The 19,274-nt window shown below is 38.0% G+C and overlaps 1 protein-coding gene across 3 annotated transcripts in view; it reads left to right on the forward strand.

Annotated features, from left to right (window-relative positions):
- Positions 1-19,274, forward strand: part of LOC147372774 (ovostatin homolog 2-like) — a 42,663-nt gene that overhangs the window by 19,591 nt on the left and 3,798 nt on the right. For all 3 annotated transcript variants that reach the window (XM_086402026.1, XM_086402025.1, XM_086402027.1), the window contains 15 exons: positions 276-420; positions 2,476-2,581; positions 3,029-3,257; positions 3,825-3,954; positions 6,020-6,138; positions 7,130-7,181; positions 9,232-9,315; positions 10,284-10,460; positions 11,224-11,305; positions 11,933-12,089; positions 12,772-12,846; positions 13,908-14,073; positions 15,360-15,571; positions 17,090-17,299; positions 17,997-18,121. In XM_086402026.1, coding sequence (XP_086258152.1) covers positions 276-420; positions 2,476-2,581; positions 3,029-3,257; positions 3,825-3,954; positions 6,020-6,138; positions 7,130-7,181; positions 9,232-9,315; positions 10,284-10,460; positions 11,224-11,305; positions 11,933-12,089; positions 12,772-12,846; positions 13,908-14,073; positions 15,360-15,571; positions 17,090-17,299; positions 17,997-18,121 — 2,069 coding nt within the window. The remainder of the gene's footprint in view (positions 1-275; positions 421-2,475; positions 2,582-3,028; positions 3,258-3,824; positions 3,955-6,019; positions 6,139-7,129; positions 7,182-9,231; positions 9,316-10,283; positions 10,461-11,223; positions 11,306-11,932; positions 12,090-12,771; positions 12,847-13,907; positions 14,074-15,359; positions 15,572-17,089; positions 17,300-17,996; positions 18,122-19,274) is intronic.

Genomic DNA, 19,274 nt, shown 5'->3' on the forward strand with positions numbered 1-19,274 from the left:
AAAATCAAATGGAGAATAATGTAAAACTCTTAGCAAAATCGCAGAACACAAGTGCTGAATAATCATAATGATTATCATGTTTCCTCCAATTTTAGAGACTTCACATATCAAAGACAGGTGACTTGACTTGTAATATACCAGACCCTTGCTTGCTAGCAAAGAAAACATGTATATTTATCATATACTTTTTTAATTATAATACAGTTGATGACTTTTTTTAAGGTCTTGTATAAAGAGACTGCTCAACTTTTCCTTTGCTATTTATTTCTTTGAAGGATATGGGTCTGAAAGTCTTCACCAATCTCCATTACCAGAAACCAGAAGTATGTTCAACAGAGACAAGCATGCCATACCATGGGCCGCTCTATCTAGAATCGGGAGGATATGCACCCATGTACAGTGCCCCATTGAAAATTGCATGTAGGTAACCTGGATTTTGGGGGGGGGGGTTGGTTAAAAGGATTCATGGAATTGGTTGTATTTTGTATGACTATCCAAAACTGAGATTTTTACATGTGCAATATGTCATGTGTTTGTCTACGACTATACATCCGACTTCCCTGGTGGCTCAGATGGTAAAGCATCTGTCTACAATGCGGGAGACCTGGGTTTGATCCCTGGGTCAGGAAGATTCCCTGGAGAAGGAAATGGCAACCCACTCCAGTACTCTTGCCTGGAAAATCCCATGGATGGAGGAGCTTGGTGCAGGCTACTGTCCATGGGGTCACAAAGAGTCGGGCACGACTGAGCGACTTCACTTCACATACATCCTGCAGCTGAATAAAGCAGAATAAGGTAAGTGGGAATGATATTAGCTAAAAGGAAGAATTCACTTCAGGTATGAGAGGAAGTTTATTTTTATGGTAGAACACAACAGCAGAAATGTACAGGAGGGCAATCATAATGATAGGAGGAGATGCCCTTATTATGTGTAGATCAGAATACATAGTTCAAGGCAGAGAGCATTCTGATTCTCAGATGACCAAACAGCAGGCATCAGAGAAATGTGTTCAAATACCCATCCATTTTTGGCTTCCCTGGTGATGCAGGGGGTACGTGTTCAATCCCTGATGGGGGAACTAAGATCCCATAAGCCATGTGGCATGGCCAAAAAATAGGAAAAAAGAATGCCAAATATAAAAAAGAATGTATATGTGTGTGTGTGTGTGTGTGTGTGTATAAAAGAGTCAGTTTATTGTATAGAAGAAAGTAACCCAGCATTGTTAATCAACTATACTTCAATTTAAAAACAGAAGTTTTTTTAATGTCAAATATAGCCCAGAGGCCAAGGAAACAAAAAAAATGTTCTTCAGAAATTAGCAATGTTACTGTTGGTGGGAATGTAAATTGATACAGCCACTATGGAAGACGGTATGGAGATTCCTTTAAAAACTAGGAATAAAACCACCATATGAAACAGCAATCCCAATCCTAGGCATATACTCTGAGGAAACCAAAATCAAAAAAGACACATGTATCCCATTGTTCATTGTAGCACTATTTACGATAGCTAGAACATGGAAGCAACCTAGATGTCCATCAATAGATAAATGGATAAAGAAGTTGTGGTACATATACAGAATGGAATATTACTAAGCCATAAAAAGAAACACATTTGAGTCAGTTCTGATGAGGTGGATGAACCTAGAAGCTATTATACAGAGTAAAGTGAGTCAGAAAGAGAAAGATAAATATCATATTCTAACACATATTTACAGAATCTAGAAAAATGGTACTGAAGAATTTGTTTACAGGGCAGCAGTGGAGAAGCAGACATGGAAAATAGACTTATGGACACAGGGAGAGGGAAGGAGAGGGTGAGATGGATGGAAAGAAGAACATGGAAACTTACATTACCGTATGTGAAATAAATAGCCAACGGGAATTTGCTGTATGGCTCAGGAAACTCAAACAGGGGCTCTGTATCAACCTAGAGGGGTGGGATGGGGAGAGGGAGGGGAGGGGGGTTCAAAAGGGAGGGGATATATGTATACCTATGGCTGATTCATGTTGAGATTTGACAGAAAACAGCAAAATTCCATAAAGCACGTATCCTTCAATAAATTAAAAAAAAAGAAATTAGCAATGTTAATGTCATTAGAAACTTTAGTCATTAGGATGATAGAATTGGCCAATACCAAATTGTTTCCTGGCAGACACCAGAATGTCAGACGAGAAACACCATTCAATAAATAGACATGACTTTCTCTAAATTTGACCCTGGAGGAAAAATGTTGGATGATGTGTGTGTGTGTGTGTGTGTGTGTGTGTGTTGCTCTTATTTTAATAACGGGACTGATTTGAGCATCAAAACACTGACATTTAGGCTGAGATGTACGTTTATTGACACTGAGACCCAGCAGCAACCCCTATATCATGTCCCACTAAGCATGTGCGGTCAGAGACATAGCTTACGGATGTGTCATTGGAACGTTTTTTATTCTCTCTCTTTAAAACATTTCTCTTTTCTTTTAGCTAGTGAAGTCACAAGGGAGAATTTTGACTCCATAGAACGGGTTATAATTGAAACAGTAAGAACAAACTTTCCGGAAACATGGATTTGGGACCTGGTCAGCATTGAGTAAGCTTTTAAGTTTTCTTTCCTATATATCTTTATTTCTATTTTCTTTTTGTCTTTATTTCCTAAACTTTATTTCTGAGTATATAAAGAAGAACCATGTCGGTAAAATACAAAACACCATTCACTTATATGTACTGACCACATATTTTATTTTACTTTTCCTCTAGTACTGTTTCTTGTCTGTTCATTTCATGCAGATAGATGCAAGCTGCATGAATTAGAAAAAATAATGTGTTTAGAGAAATGTGACCTTTTTAAGATTAAATTTTAGCTGGATTTAGAAATCCAGCTCTCAAAATACTGATCTAACACCCTGACAAAGATCTAATGATACTGATCTATGGCTCATTTTTAACCTTCAGTTAATACTTTTTTGTTTGCTCTGGATTAAATTTAGGTTCCTGGTTTGGACAAAGGACGCATTTTACCTATAATCTCTCTTTGTAGCTCCTCCGGTTCAGCAAATCTTTCATTCACCATCCCTGATACTATAACGCAATGGGAAGCAAGTGGCTTCTGTGTGAACGGTGAGGCTGGATTTGGCATTTCATCAATAGCTTCTCTGGAAGCCTCCCAACCTTTCTTTGTTGAAATAACCTCCCCCTCTTCAGTTGTTCGGAATGAACGGTCTGATCTGATTGTCAGTGTCTTCAGCTACCTGAATACCTGTGTAGAGGTAAATTATTCCCTTTGATCTGGAGTCAAAATCTAACAAGGCCAAGAGATTTCTTGAATGTTGCCATATTCTTTTTTTTTTCTCAAATACAAAATGGTACTATAGAGTCATAAGATTTTTCCTCAAACAAAAACAGTTGCTAGGGTTTCCCTGGCAGTCTAGTAGTTAAGGTTTTGCCTTCCAATGCAGGAGGTAAGGGTTCAATTCGTGGTCGGTGAGAGAAGATCCCACATGCTTCATAGCCAAAAAAAACAAAACATAAAACAGAAGCAATGTTGTAACAAATTCGATAAAAACTTTTAAAAAATGGTCCACATCAAAAAAAAAAATCTTTGAAAAGCAAACAAAAATTTGCTTTAATTCACAGCAGTGATTTAAATACTGCTATAAGAAAGTCATTTTATAGTAAGTGTTATGCCAGATTTGTCTTCTTATGAGAGGAGTCATTTGTATCGTTTATTTTTGATGATATAAAACAAGTAAAGTAGAATTTTCTCAAGATTGGAGGAGGAATAGTGACAGCAAAATATTTAAAGTGCCGCTCTCACTTCATGACTGTTATTTTAGATTTTCACTCAACTAGAAGCATCTCAGGATTTTGAGGCAGATATCAGTACCCCTAAAGACAACAGCAGTGAGATTATCCAAGCTTCAGAGAAAAAGACATATGTCTGGACTGTTACTCCTAAGAAGCTGGGTAAGTAACTATGTGTCCATGCCAATCTCTCCTGAAAAACCAGTCTATTTTTATTGCCTAAGAGAAGGCAATGGCACCCCACTCCAGTACTCTTGCCTGGAAAATCCCATGGACGGAGGAGCCTGGTAGGCTGCAGTCCATGGGGTCGCTAAGAGTCCCATACGACTGAGCGACTTCACTTTCACTTTTCACTTTCATGCATTGGAGAAGGAAATGGCAACCCACTCCAGTGTTCTTGCCTGGAGAATCCCAGGGACGGGGGAGCCTGGTGGGCTGCCTTCTATGGGGCCGCACAGAGTCGGACATAGCTGAAGAGACTTAGCATCAGCAGCAGCAGCTGTTTCCCTTAAATCCTCTATACAGAGATAACTTTATCCCTCACATTTGAAATTTCTGTTTTTAAAAATTCTCATTTTTTTAGGGTCTCAATTAAAATCCTATTTTCATAATCTAATTTCTGGTTTGCTAATGCTTATGTGGAGCAAACCCATCCTCCATTTGTTGAAAAGCAGAACGTGATTGAAATACAATGCAAAGGCTAATTTGCATTACCCATCAAGTCCATGTATCATAACCCAAGTGAAAACCGTATTTTCATTAACGCTGCTCAGTTTCTTCCCTTCTCATTTGCTTCTTCACTTGCCATCAGGAACTCATGTTACCTAGACAAAAATTGCTCCTCAATCTCAATGATTGCCAGGATTTGTAAATCTACTAGATGTGTTATGAGACAACCAAAACACTGAACACTCAGATGGGAATTAAACACAGAGAAGATTAGAGTCTCAATGCATAGATTATCTGCAATATATAAAACTAAATTTGACAATATCTTGTTAAAAATACAAGGGAAGGGAAAAGTTAAAAAGAATCTAGTAAACAAGAATTATAGATGTAGTAGACACATTCTCATCATTATCACTAATATCAAAAAGTAAAATTTCCTTTATTTCATATCCTATATTTATTATATTCCTTTAGCAATACAGAGTAATTTATGAGATCACTTTAATTCACCTGACATTGGTCTGCATAAGACTAGTTTTCCTATTAGATTTTAAGTTTCTCAATTTCTGTAGCTATACAAGGTTTTCAAAAATCTTCCGCTGGCAATTGAGATAGAATACTGTACTGACTTGTATGGTTTTATGGCTTTAAGAGGAGGACACAGTTCTAAGAGTGGAGTGTCAAAAATCTATGTTAAAAAAGAAACAAAACACACTAACAAAAAATAAAGAACAGTGTATTGGTTGTGCATAGGTATATAATGGCAACCCACTCCAGTACTCTCACCTGGAAAATCCCATAGACAGAGGAGCGTGGTAGGCTACAGTCCATGGGATCGCAAAGAGTTGGACACGACTGAGTGACTTCACAATAGGCATACAGATAATATGAAACTAAAAGTATTATATTTTTTATTTCTCTAATTTTCACAAGAAAATTGGAGATCCATTTTAATTATGACCTATGATATCACTTCCCAGTGACCCCCCAGATGGCTTCCCAGATAGGGCTTCCTTGGTGGTGCTAGTGATAACGAATCCACTTGCCAATGCAGGAGACATAAGAGAGGTAAGTTCTATCCCTGGGTCAGGAATATCTCTGAAGAAGGAAATGGCAATCCACTCCAGTATTCTTGCCTGGAAAATTCCATGGACAGAGGAGCCTGGTGGGCTACACAGTCCATGGCGGGTGCAAAGAGGTGGACACGACTGAACTGACTTAGCATGCACGCACGTATGGTGTAAGGAAAGGAAAGTGAAGTCACTCACTTTTGTGGAAAAAAATAGAATATTCTGCAAAGCCAACATTTTCCACATTTTCTTAAGTTCTAGTTAGGGAAGTGAATCAATTACTTCATGTAAGGAATCTTGAAAGAGATAGAAAAGGACATCATATTATCTCCAGGCAGGAGAAAGAATGAGTTATTTTGGTCCAAGCATAAATATGATGATAAGATTCGGTTTGTCTGATTCAAGAAGTGATTTATAGACTTTTAATCATGTCCTTTCACAGAAGGGGCCAGTGGTCAATGTAATTTATATTTGGGAATGTTTTTCAGGTAAAGTGAATATCACTGTAGTTGCTGAGTCCAGGCAAAATAGTGCTTGCCCAAATGAAGCACCTGAGAGGCAGAACCTGAACTGGAAGGATACTGTGATCAAAAGTCTGTTGGTACAGGTAAGCACATGCAAAACTATCAAGCCCTTCCACGTACAAAATAGAGAGTATCATGGGCTTCCCAGGTGGTGCTAACGGGAAAGAACCCACCTGCCAATGCAGGAGACGTAAGAGACTCATGTTCCATCCCTGGGTTGAGAAGATCTCCTGGAGGAGGAAATGGCAACCCACTCCAGTGTTCTTGCCTGAAGAATCCCAATGACAGAGGAGCCTGGCGGGCTACCCTACAGTCCATAGGGTCACAAGAGATGGACACGAGAAATGACTTAGCATGCATGCAATAGGTTAAATAATAAAGGACATTCTCTGTAAAGAGACTTAATTGACCGTAATTGCTGTTGACAAACAGTTGGACATGACTGAGCAACGAACACTTTCACTCTCACTATTGACACAAGATATGCCATTTTAAATAAATTAAAATGGCAATAAAATTCATCCATTCTTTAATCAACACTTAACCCAGGATAGAAAAGTGTAACTCGTGAAACAGGCTTAGATTTTTTGTTTGCTCCTGACTCATGATGCTTGCTATACACCTGATCCTCTTCCCTCTCTTCCTTTAACTGACTCTCAAATCCAAGAGACAAATCTACATGCCTGTGCAGGCCTCATCATCCTCTAAAAGAATCACTGCTCGTCAATGGCATCCTCTCACCTCACCTTTTGGCATGTTCTTACTTTGCAAAACACTTTTGTTTGTCTACTGGAGAAGCTGGACAGTGCCAGGGAAACTGAGTTTGTTCCACTAAGACACTGAAGTTATCTCCATCCCTCAAAGAACTATGGGAACACAGAGCCAAAGTGGGTGTTGGTAACATACAGTGACTTGCAGATATAAACAGAAGGGGACAATGAATGGATCTTCTCCAGCGACAACCATGAGCCAGCCATGCCTATGTGAGCTGACATGTGGTTGCTTTTTCTGTGTGGAAAGATGACCCAGACCCCTGACTTTATGCTTCTTTCTATTTACTTTACTCTTTGATAGCCTGAAGGTATTGAAAAAGAGATGACTCAAAGTTTCCTTATCTGTACACAAGGTAAGAGGATCTTTTCTTTTTTAACTTTTTTATCTTGTACTGGGGTATAGCCAATTAACTTATATGCAGAGTACATCATGAGAAAGGCTGGGCTGGAAGAAGCATAAGCTGGAATCAAGATTGCTGGGAGAAATATCAATAACCTCAGATATGCAGATGACACCACCCTTATGGCAAAAATGAAGAGGAACTAAGAAGCCTCTCGATGAAAGTGAAAGAAGAGAGTGAAAAAATTGGCTTAAAGCTCAACATTCAGAAAACAAAGATCTTGGCATCTGGTCCCATCACTTCATGGGAAATAGATGGGGAAACAGTGGAAACAGTGTCAGACTTTATTTTGGGGGGCTCTAAAATCACTGCAGATGGTGATTGCAGCCATGAAATTAAAAGACGCTTACTCCTTGGAAGGAAAGTTATGACCAACCTAGATAGCATATTCAAAAGCAGAGATATTACTTTGCCAACAAAGGTCCATCTAGTCAAGGCTATGGTTTTTCCAGTGGTCCTGTATGGATGTGAGAGATGGACTGTGAAGAAAGCTGAGTGCCAAAGAATTGATGCTTTTGAACTGTGGTGTTGGAGAAGACTCTTGAGAGTCCCTTGGACTGCAAGGAGATCCAACCAGTCCATCCTAAAGGAGATCAGTCCTGGGTGTTCATTGGAAGGACTGATGCTGAGGCTGAAACTCCAATACTTTGGCCACCTCATGTGAAGAGTTGACTCATTGGAAAAGACTCTGATGCTGGGAGGGATTGGGGGCAGGAGGAGAAGGGGATGACAGAGGATGAGATGGCTGAATCTCATCACCAACTTGATTCACATGAGTTTGGGTGAACTCTGGGAGTTGGTGATGGACAGGGAGGCCTGGCATGCTGCGATTCATGGGGTTGCAAAGAGTTGGACACGACTGAGCAACTGAACTGAACTAATAGCAAATTAACAACATTGTGATAGTTTTGGGAGAACAGCGAAGAGACTCAGCCGTACATATACATGTATCCATTCTCCCCCAAATTCCCATCATCCAGGCTGCCATGTAACATTGAGCAGATTCCCATGTGCTGTAGGATCTTCTACACGGTCAAAATAGTCCTAAAGGAAATTTATCCACAGGTCTATTTATTTCCTCTTCTTCTACTTTATTGCTATACTGAGGACTTCGGTGACTTTATTCTGAGTATCCAATGGAGGATTATTTCATTTCAGGCCCAGTCTTCATTGTATAGTTTTAGTAAATATAAAGGACATTTATGAGGTTATTTTTTGTTGTCCATCTATGACATCGATCTGTCTCAGCCTACTTCTTCCATCTTGTGAACTTTTTGGGGGGTGGGGTGGGTGGAGCTCATCTTGCATGTGAAAGTGGCACAATTTTGGGCAGAGGAAAGTCAAGATTATGCCCAAACAGCACATAATGTAAGCAGTCCATAATGTAACATTTGCTTCTGTACTCCTGGGATGAAACAGCTATAGAAAATCACTGACCTTCAATAGCCAGTTTTATGGGCCTCATGAGTATTGCTTTATGTGGTTGATGATGATCTGATTTTTTTTTAATTTCTTATTAACATAATTTTTTTTTTTTTTTGGCCACACTGCACATCTTACAGGATCTTAGTCCCTAGACAGGGATCAAATCAGGTCTTAGCAGTAAAAGCACTGAGTCCTAACCACTGGACTGCCAGAGGATTTCCTGATGATTTGATTTTAATGCCGAGTAAGAGTCCCCAAGTTTTACCTTTTGTGTGTAATGTTCCATATGTCATAATCAGTAGTTTTTACTTTTTTTTTCATACATAAGTAGTTCAGGCACTAAACTGATAGATAATAGAGGCCATCTCTAACTTGCAGATTTATATGCCATTTTCTAAATGTATTGTTATTCTAAACTAGATAAAAACCTCAAGTTCATCTCTTCAAACAAGCAACTTATAAAATAAATACAAATAATGGAATATATTTTCTGATATGTTTGTCCCACAAACCTGCTACTATTGTTTATGAAAGAAAGCCAAACATTATTTGTTTTATTGATATTTTTTCTTTCCAGGCACCAAAGTCTCCAGGCAGGTAGATTTGAATTTGACAAATGATGTCGTAGAAGGATCAACCAGGGCCTTTTTCACTGTTATGGGTAAGTTGGTTAAATTTTTTGTTTCACAGTGATTTGAAAATCTTAGTTGAGGTGGTAAAAAAAAAAAAAAAAACTTCAAAGGATGGAGATACTTTTCTTACAGTATCAGTTGGAGGGAATTATTGTTGAGGATGATCTCCTATGTTTCTGCATGGGATCTGAAGGACTTACAGCACCATTTTTAAATCCATGCCCCTGTGCAATGAACTGAGAGGGTATAGACAACCATGGGTAAAATAGATAGCTAGTGGGAACCTGCTGTACAGCACAGAGTGTTCGGCTCAGTACTCTGTGATGACCTAGAAAGGTCAGATGGGGGAGTGGGTAGGAGGGAGGCTCAAGAGGGAGGGGATATATGTATACATGTATTAAGAGCTGATTCATGTAACACAACATTGTAAAGCAGTTATACTTCAATTAAAAAAAAATTTTTTTTAATCTATGTCCCTAGAAGATATTTTTTCTGCTGAATGATAATTGGTGTTTAGAAAACAAAGAGTCCTATTGTAGCCTGTCCATCTGAAATATTAAATATACCTTTGGAGATCAGAATACACTTTGTTAGAAATGCTGGAAATTTCCTCAGTAAAGGAGAAAACTGTTCCAGAGAAGTCAGCTTTCTTTGTCTATTATTAACATCTACATTTTGGGGAAAGAAATGGATTACATTATATAATTCACAGGGTCAGCTTCTCAAAAAAACAAACCAGCAAGCAATCAAGTGAACAAACACACTTTCTTAAATTCCTTCTCTCTGTGGTAATAGGAGATTTTCCAAAACATTTTTCATACCAGAAACCTCTTTGACTTCACCCTCTTTAGAATTACTTCATGAAAACATTCCTTGTTTCCACCTTTTAGACCTATTTTAAAATGTTCTTTCCTTCCACTATGCCTCTTTCACCTATTGTCATTAATGCTGAGATACCAAGTTTAACGAGCAGTAACATTGTTTGTCCTGTTTTTAGGGGATATTCTAGGACTTGCAATACAGAATCTGGAGAATCTTTTCCAAATGCCCTATGGAGGTGGAGAACAGAATATTGCCCTGCTAGCATCTAATACCTACATCCTAGACTATCTGAAATCTACTAAACAACTGACAGAGGAAGTTAAATCTAAAGCTTTATTCTTCTTATCTAATGGTGAGAAGATTGAAGTAATTTCTGCCTATAATAGATTAAATAAATCATTACTAATATCAAGATGTCATAAAGCTGCTATTATGAGGTAGTCTCATGGGGAAAAAGTATATCTGAAGAACTGAGTCACTCTGAGTCCTAGCTCTATTTTGGGATGTTTTTGTTTGTTTGGGGGCTTTTTTGGAATTCAATATCTGTATGGTCATTTGGCTTCACAATTCAGACCGGTACTGTTTCGCATTATGAGCTCAGGGTTTTTTTAATGCCTAATATCTTGCCAAGCTACTTTGTTAGTGGGTTTTGTTATTGTTATTAATGGTAGCTATAAACAGTTCATTTATCAACTTCTGTATTTGTTTGCTCAATTGCATTCCATTGAGATGAAGTGATTCGTTTTGCATTTAGAAAGATCTTGTAAATGTGATATCAAAGAAAAGTTCAGGAGTATAATTTATTTTATTCTTTTTTTCAGAAAAATAACACTGAAATGAAATAACCCCAAGGAAAAAAACTAAACAATTAGTAATATCAGACAACTATTGAGTTAGATATAGTCACATGGAATATCTTACTTGTAATTAAAACCCTATAAGGTAGAAGCGATCTTTTCTCCCTATGGATGGAGAACCTGAGTTTCAGAAATTAAAATTTAAATGATCATCTAGTCATTTATGTCCGTCTAATACCAAAACACAGGGCTGTTACTACACCATTATTTTTCTTCTAACTTTCTTAAAGAATAATTTCCTACCATGTTGTATTTTAGGTTATCAGAAGCAGTTGTCTTTCAAAAACTTTGATGGTTCCTATAGTGTGTTTTGGCAGAGGAATCAGGAAGGAAGCATACGGTAAGAGATGAAATTTTTATTTTAAATAATACAAGAATGATCTGAGGACGACGTGTGAGGGGCTGAGGGGAATTGTGTTTGGTGGGGATTTGAAAGCAACACTTTTGTGTTTCAAAGTGAATTCCTAGAGGTGAATCAGATAAAACTAAAATATTTGATTATTCCAACTTTAAAGCAACAATGTACTGAAAGTCTCATAATAGATTGCTTAGATGTCTGGTCATTTAATGACACCCCCACCAATATTTCCAGTCTGTGGTAAATGGCACATCTTAGTCTGCCTCTCTCGGCCCCATGTAGACTGAGGAAAGTAAAACTAAAAGGCTCCAAAGCACCTAATTACACCCATTCCATTCTTTCTTCATGTATGGACAATCTGATGGATTCTATAGAAATTTGTGCATAAACGTGCTGGAAATTACATGCTCTTACTTTCACATATTGCTGTTCATAACAGTTTACTGGTCCAAAGGAAAGAACTGCTGTCAATCAAGACTTGTTACAGTCGCTCTCAGCCAGATCAGATCCACCCATGACCCAAAGCAATCAGTGATGACGGACCTGATGGGAAGCTGACACCATTTCTTTCTTATCTAATTTCTGTCTAACTGACAATTGGCTTTACAGGCTCAGTGCTCTTACTTTTAAGACATTTGCGGGAATGAAGAAATATGTCTTCATTGATGAACTGGTTCAAAGGGAGACCTTGATCTGGCTTGCAAGCAAACAGAAAATAGATGGTTGCTTTAAAAGTGATGGCAAGCTTTTCAGCAATGCCTGGGAGGTGAGTGATTCACACAAGTAAGCTTTTCTTTCTCCTTTGCATTACCTGCCTTATCCAGCTCTTGGGACCATGAGTACACTCATGAATATTATTCCTTCTGCTGCCTTGATAGGCTTGTGGTATGTAAATCAAAGCCATTATTACTGCTGCCTGCATGTTACCCTCAGCCTACACTGAATTCCTCTTGAATCTATTATTTGTCTTACTGTTCTCAGTCCTTTCTTAGAACCAGTCTCCTTGAGTAGATAAACTGAGAATAGGAGAGAGGGGACTGAAAAATAACCTAGAGAGGAAACAGTTTATAAATTTGAAGCAAACATTATTTATTTCTATTTATGGATGGTAAGCCAGTTCAGGAAGAGGATCTCATAATTTATATTGTTTCATGGAGCACTGATCCAGTACCTCCTTAAATCAAAGCATGAGGACCTCACTTGCCTCAGGTCAAAATGCAAATAGAATGAAGTCTGTCCTTGATAGACCTGTTCTTTCCCTTTTCCTGTCCATATTTAGATATATCACTTGGTATTCTCCATATGCTGCACCGTGGCCAAAAAAAAAAAAAAAAAAAATTTAATGATATCTGTCCCAGTGTTTCTTTCCTATCTAGTTTCCCTTCAGAAGCATAGCCGTTCTTTGGTGCTCTGCTGTCCTGTATGACTCATGGTTCCTTTGTGTTTAGGTTGGAAATGAAGAGGACGTTGTACTCACTGCCTATATCGTTGCTGCATTCCTTGAAGCTGGACTCAATTTCACTGTATGGGTCCCACTGTCTTTTAGTATCAGTCAGCTGAATGCACATGAATTTGACTATCAATTCAGAGTGATTTAAAATTCCTGGACTGGGTGAAACATCAAAAGAATAATTAATTCACCACCACTCTTTAAATTAACACTCCCAAAATTTTTTATTCATGCATGCTAAGTTGCTTCAGTCATGTCCAACTCTTCGAGACCCTATAGACTGTAGCCTGCCAGGCTCTTCTGTCCATGGGATTTTCCAGGTGAAAATACTGGAGTGGGTTGCTATTTCCTCCACCAGGGGATTTTCCAGACCCAGGGATTAAACTCACATCTCTTAGGTCTCCTGCATTGGCAGACAGGTTCTTTACCACTAGCATGACCTTTTTGATTCATAGAAACCGTTGATGAACACTATTGAGTTTTTCCCTAGAGAAGATATACATATGCACACTTATACAAGTGTTTCATACCATTTCAGTATCCATATATCTCCTGAAGTTCAGCTATTAATTTCAGATTAAGAACTCTTATTCCAAGTATAACTATAACCTGATATTCTATTTGTCTAACCAACTCAGTATGTAAACATTTTCAGCTTAAGTGTGGTTCATCTTGGCTGCCTCTCAATCCAAAGTTCAGATTATCCAATTGCAAAATCTATTCTTGAAATAAGATCCTAGGAATTTTCAGGGTCATTGGTATACCTCAAAAACCATCTTTAGAAATACGAGCTCTTATTTTGGGCATTAGTGTAAAATATCTTAGATCTAAAAATAAATATGTATACTTTGACACATAGAAAACATTTACATCATTAACTAAATTACAACCAGTCAGACAGAGATTGCCATTTTCATACTACTTAAATTTTTTCAAATACTGATAATCCATTAAAAATGAATTTTAATGATATTTATAAAATATAATTCACATGTACAGAAATGAACAGGTTTGCATGTAAAATATACTTCAAGGGTATATTATATACATTATAAAGAATGATTAGTTTAAACAGTTAAGCTTACAAGTAAGTATTCAAGCATCATCTTAAAATGAATTGTTCTTCTTGACTAGTTTCCCGCTCTACGAAATGGGCTCTTTTGCTTAGAAGAGGCCTTGGAAAATGGTGTCAGAAATGGCTACAACCTTGCAGTTCTAGCTTATGCTTTTGCATTGGCTGGAAAAGAGGAGAAAGTGGAATCCTTACTCCGGACCCTAGATCAATCTGCTACAAAATTAAGTAAGTATTATTATTCATTTTTGCTAATAGAGGGGCTTTCAGGCAAATAATCTGCCTGAAATGCAGGAGACCAGGGTTTGATCCCTGGGTGGGAAAGATCCCCTGGAGGAGGAAATGGCAACCCACTCCAGTTTTCTTGCCTGGAGAATCCCATGGACAGAGGAACTTCATGGGCTACAGTCCATGGCATTGCCAAGAGTCAGACACGACTGAGCAACTTTCACTTCAATTCACTTCACTTCTTTGTTAGTGGAGATGACCCTAAGAATAAACTGATGAAACTGAGCAATCACATAGGAACCCTCTCTTTTCTAGAATATTTCTATTTATCTTATGAAATTTCTGAGTGACTTTTTAAAAAAACAAAACATTATATATTTTCTAGTTTCCTCTTTTTCTTTTCTGCTCATTTCTTCTCAAGTGAGTGAAGTAAAGAAAATCAAGTAGAGTGACTGCAGATAATAAAAACTGCTTATGAAACTTTGGCCTTGAACTTAAGGTCAAAAACTTTGACCTTAGGAAGTTGCTATCTGAAGTTGCATTAGTTCGCTAGGGCTGCCATAATATTGGATTGGCCAAAAAGTTCGTTTGAGTTTTTCCATAAAAACCTGAATGCACGATGCTGGATGCTTGGGGCTGGTGCACTGGGACGACCCAGAGGGATGGTATGGGGAGGGAGGAGGGAGGAGGGTTCAGGATGGGGAACACATGTATACCTGTGGTGGATTCATTTTGATATTTGGCAAAACTAATACAATTATGTAAGGTTTTAAAAAAAAGAAAAAAAAAAACCTGAATGAACTTTTTGACCAGCCCAATAAAATACTCTATAGTGGGTGGTTTAAATGACAGAGATTTATTTTCCTCATGGTTCTAGAGCTGGAATTCCAAGATCAAAATGTCAGCGGGTATGATGTCTTCTGAGGCCATTGTGCTTAGTTTGTGGATGGCCATCTTCTCTAACCATCTTCACATGTCTTTTCCCATGTACACACGTTCCTGGTGCCCCCTTCATGAGTCCAAATTATCTCTTCTGATAAGGATACATTTGTTGTTATTGTTGTTTAGTTGCTAAGTACTAAGACCCATCTAAATGGCTTCATTTTAACTTATTCACCCCTTTAAAAGCCCTATATCTAAATACAGTTCCATTCTGAGGTTCTAGGGAGTAGGGCCTTGAACATATGGATTTTGAGGGGCACAATGAACCCATAACAGAGGTCAAGGATGGCATTTGCATCTTTCTTTTCATAGGGATTGTGTGAAAATTCTTCTTTTCTTCCCAGATAATGTGATATATTGGGGAAAAGCGAAGAAACTCAAGACAGAGGCATCTCCACTCTTTATTCCTTGGGCACCTTCTGCTGAGATAGAGAAGACTTGCTATGTGCTGTTGGCTATCATTTCCCAGAAAAACCCTGACCTGACCTACGCTAGTAAGATTGTTCAGTGGCTTGCCCAACAGATGAATTCTCACGGAGGCTTCTCCTCCCCTCAGGTGATTGGTGTGGATCTACTAACATAACCACAATATGTTCAATGCAAAAGATGCCACTCTATAATAATGTAGATAATATATTATATAGATATATATAATAAAAATGCCAAAGGTAGGAAATACCTCCTGAGACAAGGAATATTTGCTATTATAAATCATCTTTATTGGGGTTTAGTTGCTTTGCAATGGATTGGTTTCTGCTGTGTAATGAAACAAATCAGCTATATGTATACATATAGCCCCTCCCTCTTAGACCTCCCGCCTACCCCCACCCCAGTCCACCCCTTTAAGTCATCACAGAGCACCGAGCTGATCTCCCTGTGCTCAGTTCAGTTCAGTCGCTTAGTCGTGTCCAACTCCTTGCAACCCCATGAATCACAGATGGCTGGATGGCATCACTGACTCGATGGACATGAGTTTGAGTAAACTCCCTGTGCTACCAGCTATCTATTTTACACATGGTAGTGTAATTATGCCAATCCAAATCTCCCAATTCATTCCACCACTTCTTCCTCCACCCCATGTCCACACATCCATTCTCCACATCTGTGTGTCTATTCCTGCCCTGCACATAGGTTGATCTGTACCATTTTTCGAGATACCACATGTATGCATTAATATACAATATTTGGGTTTTTTCTTTCTGACTTACTTCACTGTGTATGATAGTCTCTAGGTCCATCCACGTCTCTACAGGTGACCCAATATTTAGTCAACAAGCATTTATTGGGCAGTTCTTGTATACCAGGAACTCTACTAGGAATTTTCTGTGTACAAATGAATAAAATAAAATCCCCTCTCAGGGAATGTATGCCTGATTTATATCTCCATTTACACAGTAAAAATAGAACGAAAGTCTAGAAAGGATGGTTGTTATAAACACAAGAGCCCTGACAATAAGAATACTTTGGTCAAACCGTTACTTCACGTCAGCCAAGAAGTAATATTTCTCCCTACTTCTGTGGTCTATACATTGGAAAAAGCAAATGAATGAATAGCCAAAGAAATGGGTATCAAAAACAATGGCTTATGTCCTTCTTTAATAGGCAAAAAAATTTATTGCAAAGAAATGCAAGTTTTATTCCCACAAGGAAAATCATTTCCTTCCTTCCTTTCTTTTTTTCAGTCTTAGTTTCTGAGTAAAACCATATGTTAGTGAATCTCCCAACATCCTTTCTGGATTCTGACTTCCCATCTTTGAAGACAGTTGAACATAAACATTATCTATGGCAACCAAATTACATAACACCTTAATTTTTAGAAAAGATTGAGCACTATTTCACATGGATATTATAAAATTATTGAGAAGACTTTTAGATCTAATTAAGAACTGCTGAAGAAAGTGACAACAATTAGCACAAGCAAATCTGTTTTTCCTGTTGTTTAGAATACTGTTTCTTGGTGTTCTGTTGACATGTCAGAAATATTTCTATGGGTTGATTTAAAGTTCATGGCCACATGATGACTAATATTGCATCATAACAGAGCTTGGAATGCTGCTTGTACTGTTCTGTGCAGGATACGCCCGTCTGCCTTCTTGCCATAACCCGCTACATGAATTTAATCTTCTCTGATGATCAAGTCACTGTCAGCTTAAGCAGTGAAGAATTCAACAAGATTTTCCAGGTTAATGGTGATAATCACTTACTGGTTCAACGTTCAGAACTAACAAAAGCAGGTGGACAATACACAGTAGATGTGGAAGGACGAGGTTGTGCATTTATCCAGGTAATGGAATTCTGTGAGGAAGATGAGTGTTTGCCAGTAAAAAACACAGACTATCTTTTCAGTTATGTATGAAGTACTATTTTACTCTTGCATATTTTCATGACTACACTTTCCTTCATTGATATTTTCCACTCAACAGCTGAAAACTAAAGTTATTTTGTAAAAGCCTACCTATTCTTAAACATAACTGGATAACTGAGAAGTTTCTTGAGGAATGTCAGCGTTTGAGGGTGTTCTAATATTTTAATTAGATTACATTGTTAAAGATTCTTGTGTCTTCTGACAATCAAATGATTAGATGTAGCCTTATTCCCTGATAATGAAGTTATAAAATAAAGTGCATTAATAATGGAAATGAGGGCTTCCCTGGTGGTTCAGTGGTAAAGAATCCATCTGGATAGGCAGGGGTTCAATCCTTGGTTCAGGAAGATCCCCTGGAGAAGGAAATGGCAATCAACTCCAGTATTCTTGCCTAGGAAATCCCATGGACAAAGGAGCTCAGTGAGCTATAGTCCATGGGGTTGCAAAGAGTCAGACACAACTTAGTGACTAAATAACAACAGCAATAATGGAAATAAGAAAAAACAATAAGTGCTTCAATTTTTACTACAGGATAGATAGATGCATTTTTTTTTTTTTTACACTTTGCAAAGAGTTGGACACGACTGAGCAACTGATCTGATCTGATCCTTTCTAGGCTACCATGAAGTATAATGTGCTACTACCTAAAAAGGAATCTGGATTTTCCCTTTCCTTACAAATAGTAAAGAAAAACTCTTCGGATGTATTCCAGAGTAATTTTGACCTGACAGTAACCCTCAGGTAAGTGTCCCATTTTGATGTCAACTCTCAGGTTAGAGAGAAAGTGGTGCATCAGAAAAGAATTATTTTAAACACTAACAAAATATCAAAAGCACTAATTTGAAAAGACACATGTACTCCAATGTTCATAGTAGCATTATTTACGATCACCAAGACATGAAAGCAACCTAAGTGTACATCAGCGAAAGAATGGATAAAGAAGCCCATAGATGGACTTGGAGGGCCTAATGAAGAGCTTCCTTGCTGGCTCAGACAGTAAAGAATCCGCCTGCAATGTGGGAGACCTGGGTTCAGTCCCTGGGTTGGGAAGATCCCCTGAAGGAGGGCATGGCAACCCACTCCAGTATTCTTGCCTAGAGAATCCCATGGACAAAGGAGCCTGGCGGGCATATCTGGGAGACTAAGCACAAAGTACATGCTAAGTGAAATAAGTCAGACAGAGAAGGACAAATACTGTATGATATCACTTACATATGGAATCTAAAAAATACAATGAACTACTGAATTTAACAAAAAAGAGGTGGACTTACAGAAATAAAGAACAAACTAATGATTACCAGTGGGGAGAAGGGGGAGGGGGAGTCTGAGGATGCAGGAGTGGGAGGTACAAACCATGGAGGGTGTAAGATAGACCCAAGGATGTATTGTACAGCCCTGGGGGATATAGCCAATATTTTGTAATAACTATAAATGGAAAGTAATCTTTAAATTGTATAAAAGATATTTATATATTATTGACAATAATCACATGTTGATGGTACTCTCTGTGCCCACATCAAATTTAGTACATTTTCAACTAAATCAAAGTTAGAGTTATGCAAATATAATCTGTACTGATTTGCAGTTGGAAAGCTTCTGCCACATTAATCCTTCAGCAGTGCTTCCACCTTTTTGTGTGTCAGTTTTGCACAACAGAGATACAGTTTTCTTTCTAAAGACAAGCATGGGTGTGTCAAAAAGAGAAAACCTGCTAACATTTATTTAATCATTAATATAACTGTATACAAAGCAAAATTTTAGATGTTTTTCAGTGTAGAAAAGCAAAGTAATTCTCTTGAATTAAAATATAATTTATAGGCACCGAAGAGTTTTAGTCTTGGTTAATGTGTGGAGAAACATTGAGTAAAATTAGTTTTGGGGTTTTTCTCAGGAT

Source organism: Bos grunniens, chromosome 5 (genome assembly GCF_055505025.1).
Source record: "Bos grunniens cultivar Pamir isolate PY7600 chromosome 5, Bosgru_T2T1.0, whole genome shotgun sequence".
Classification (NCBI taxonomy): domain Eukaryota; kingdom Metazoa; phylum Chordata; class Mammalia; order Artiodactyla; family Bovidae; genus Bos; species Bos grunniens.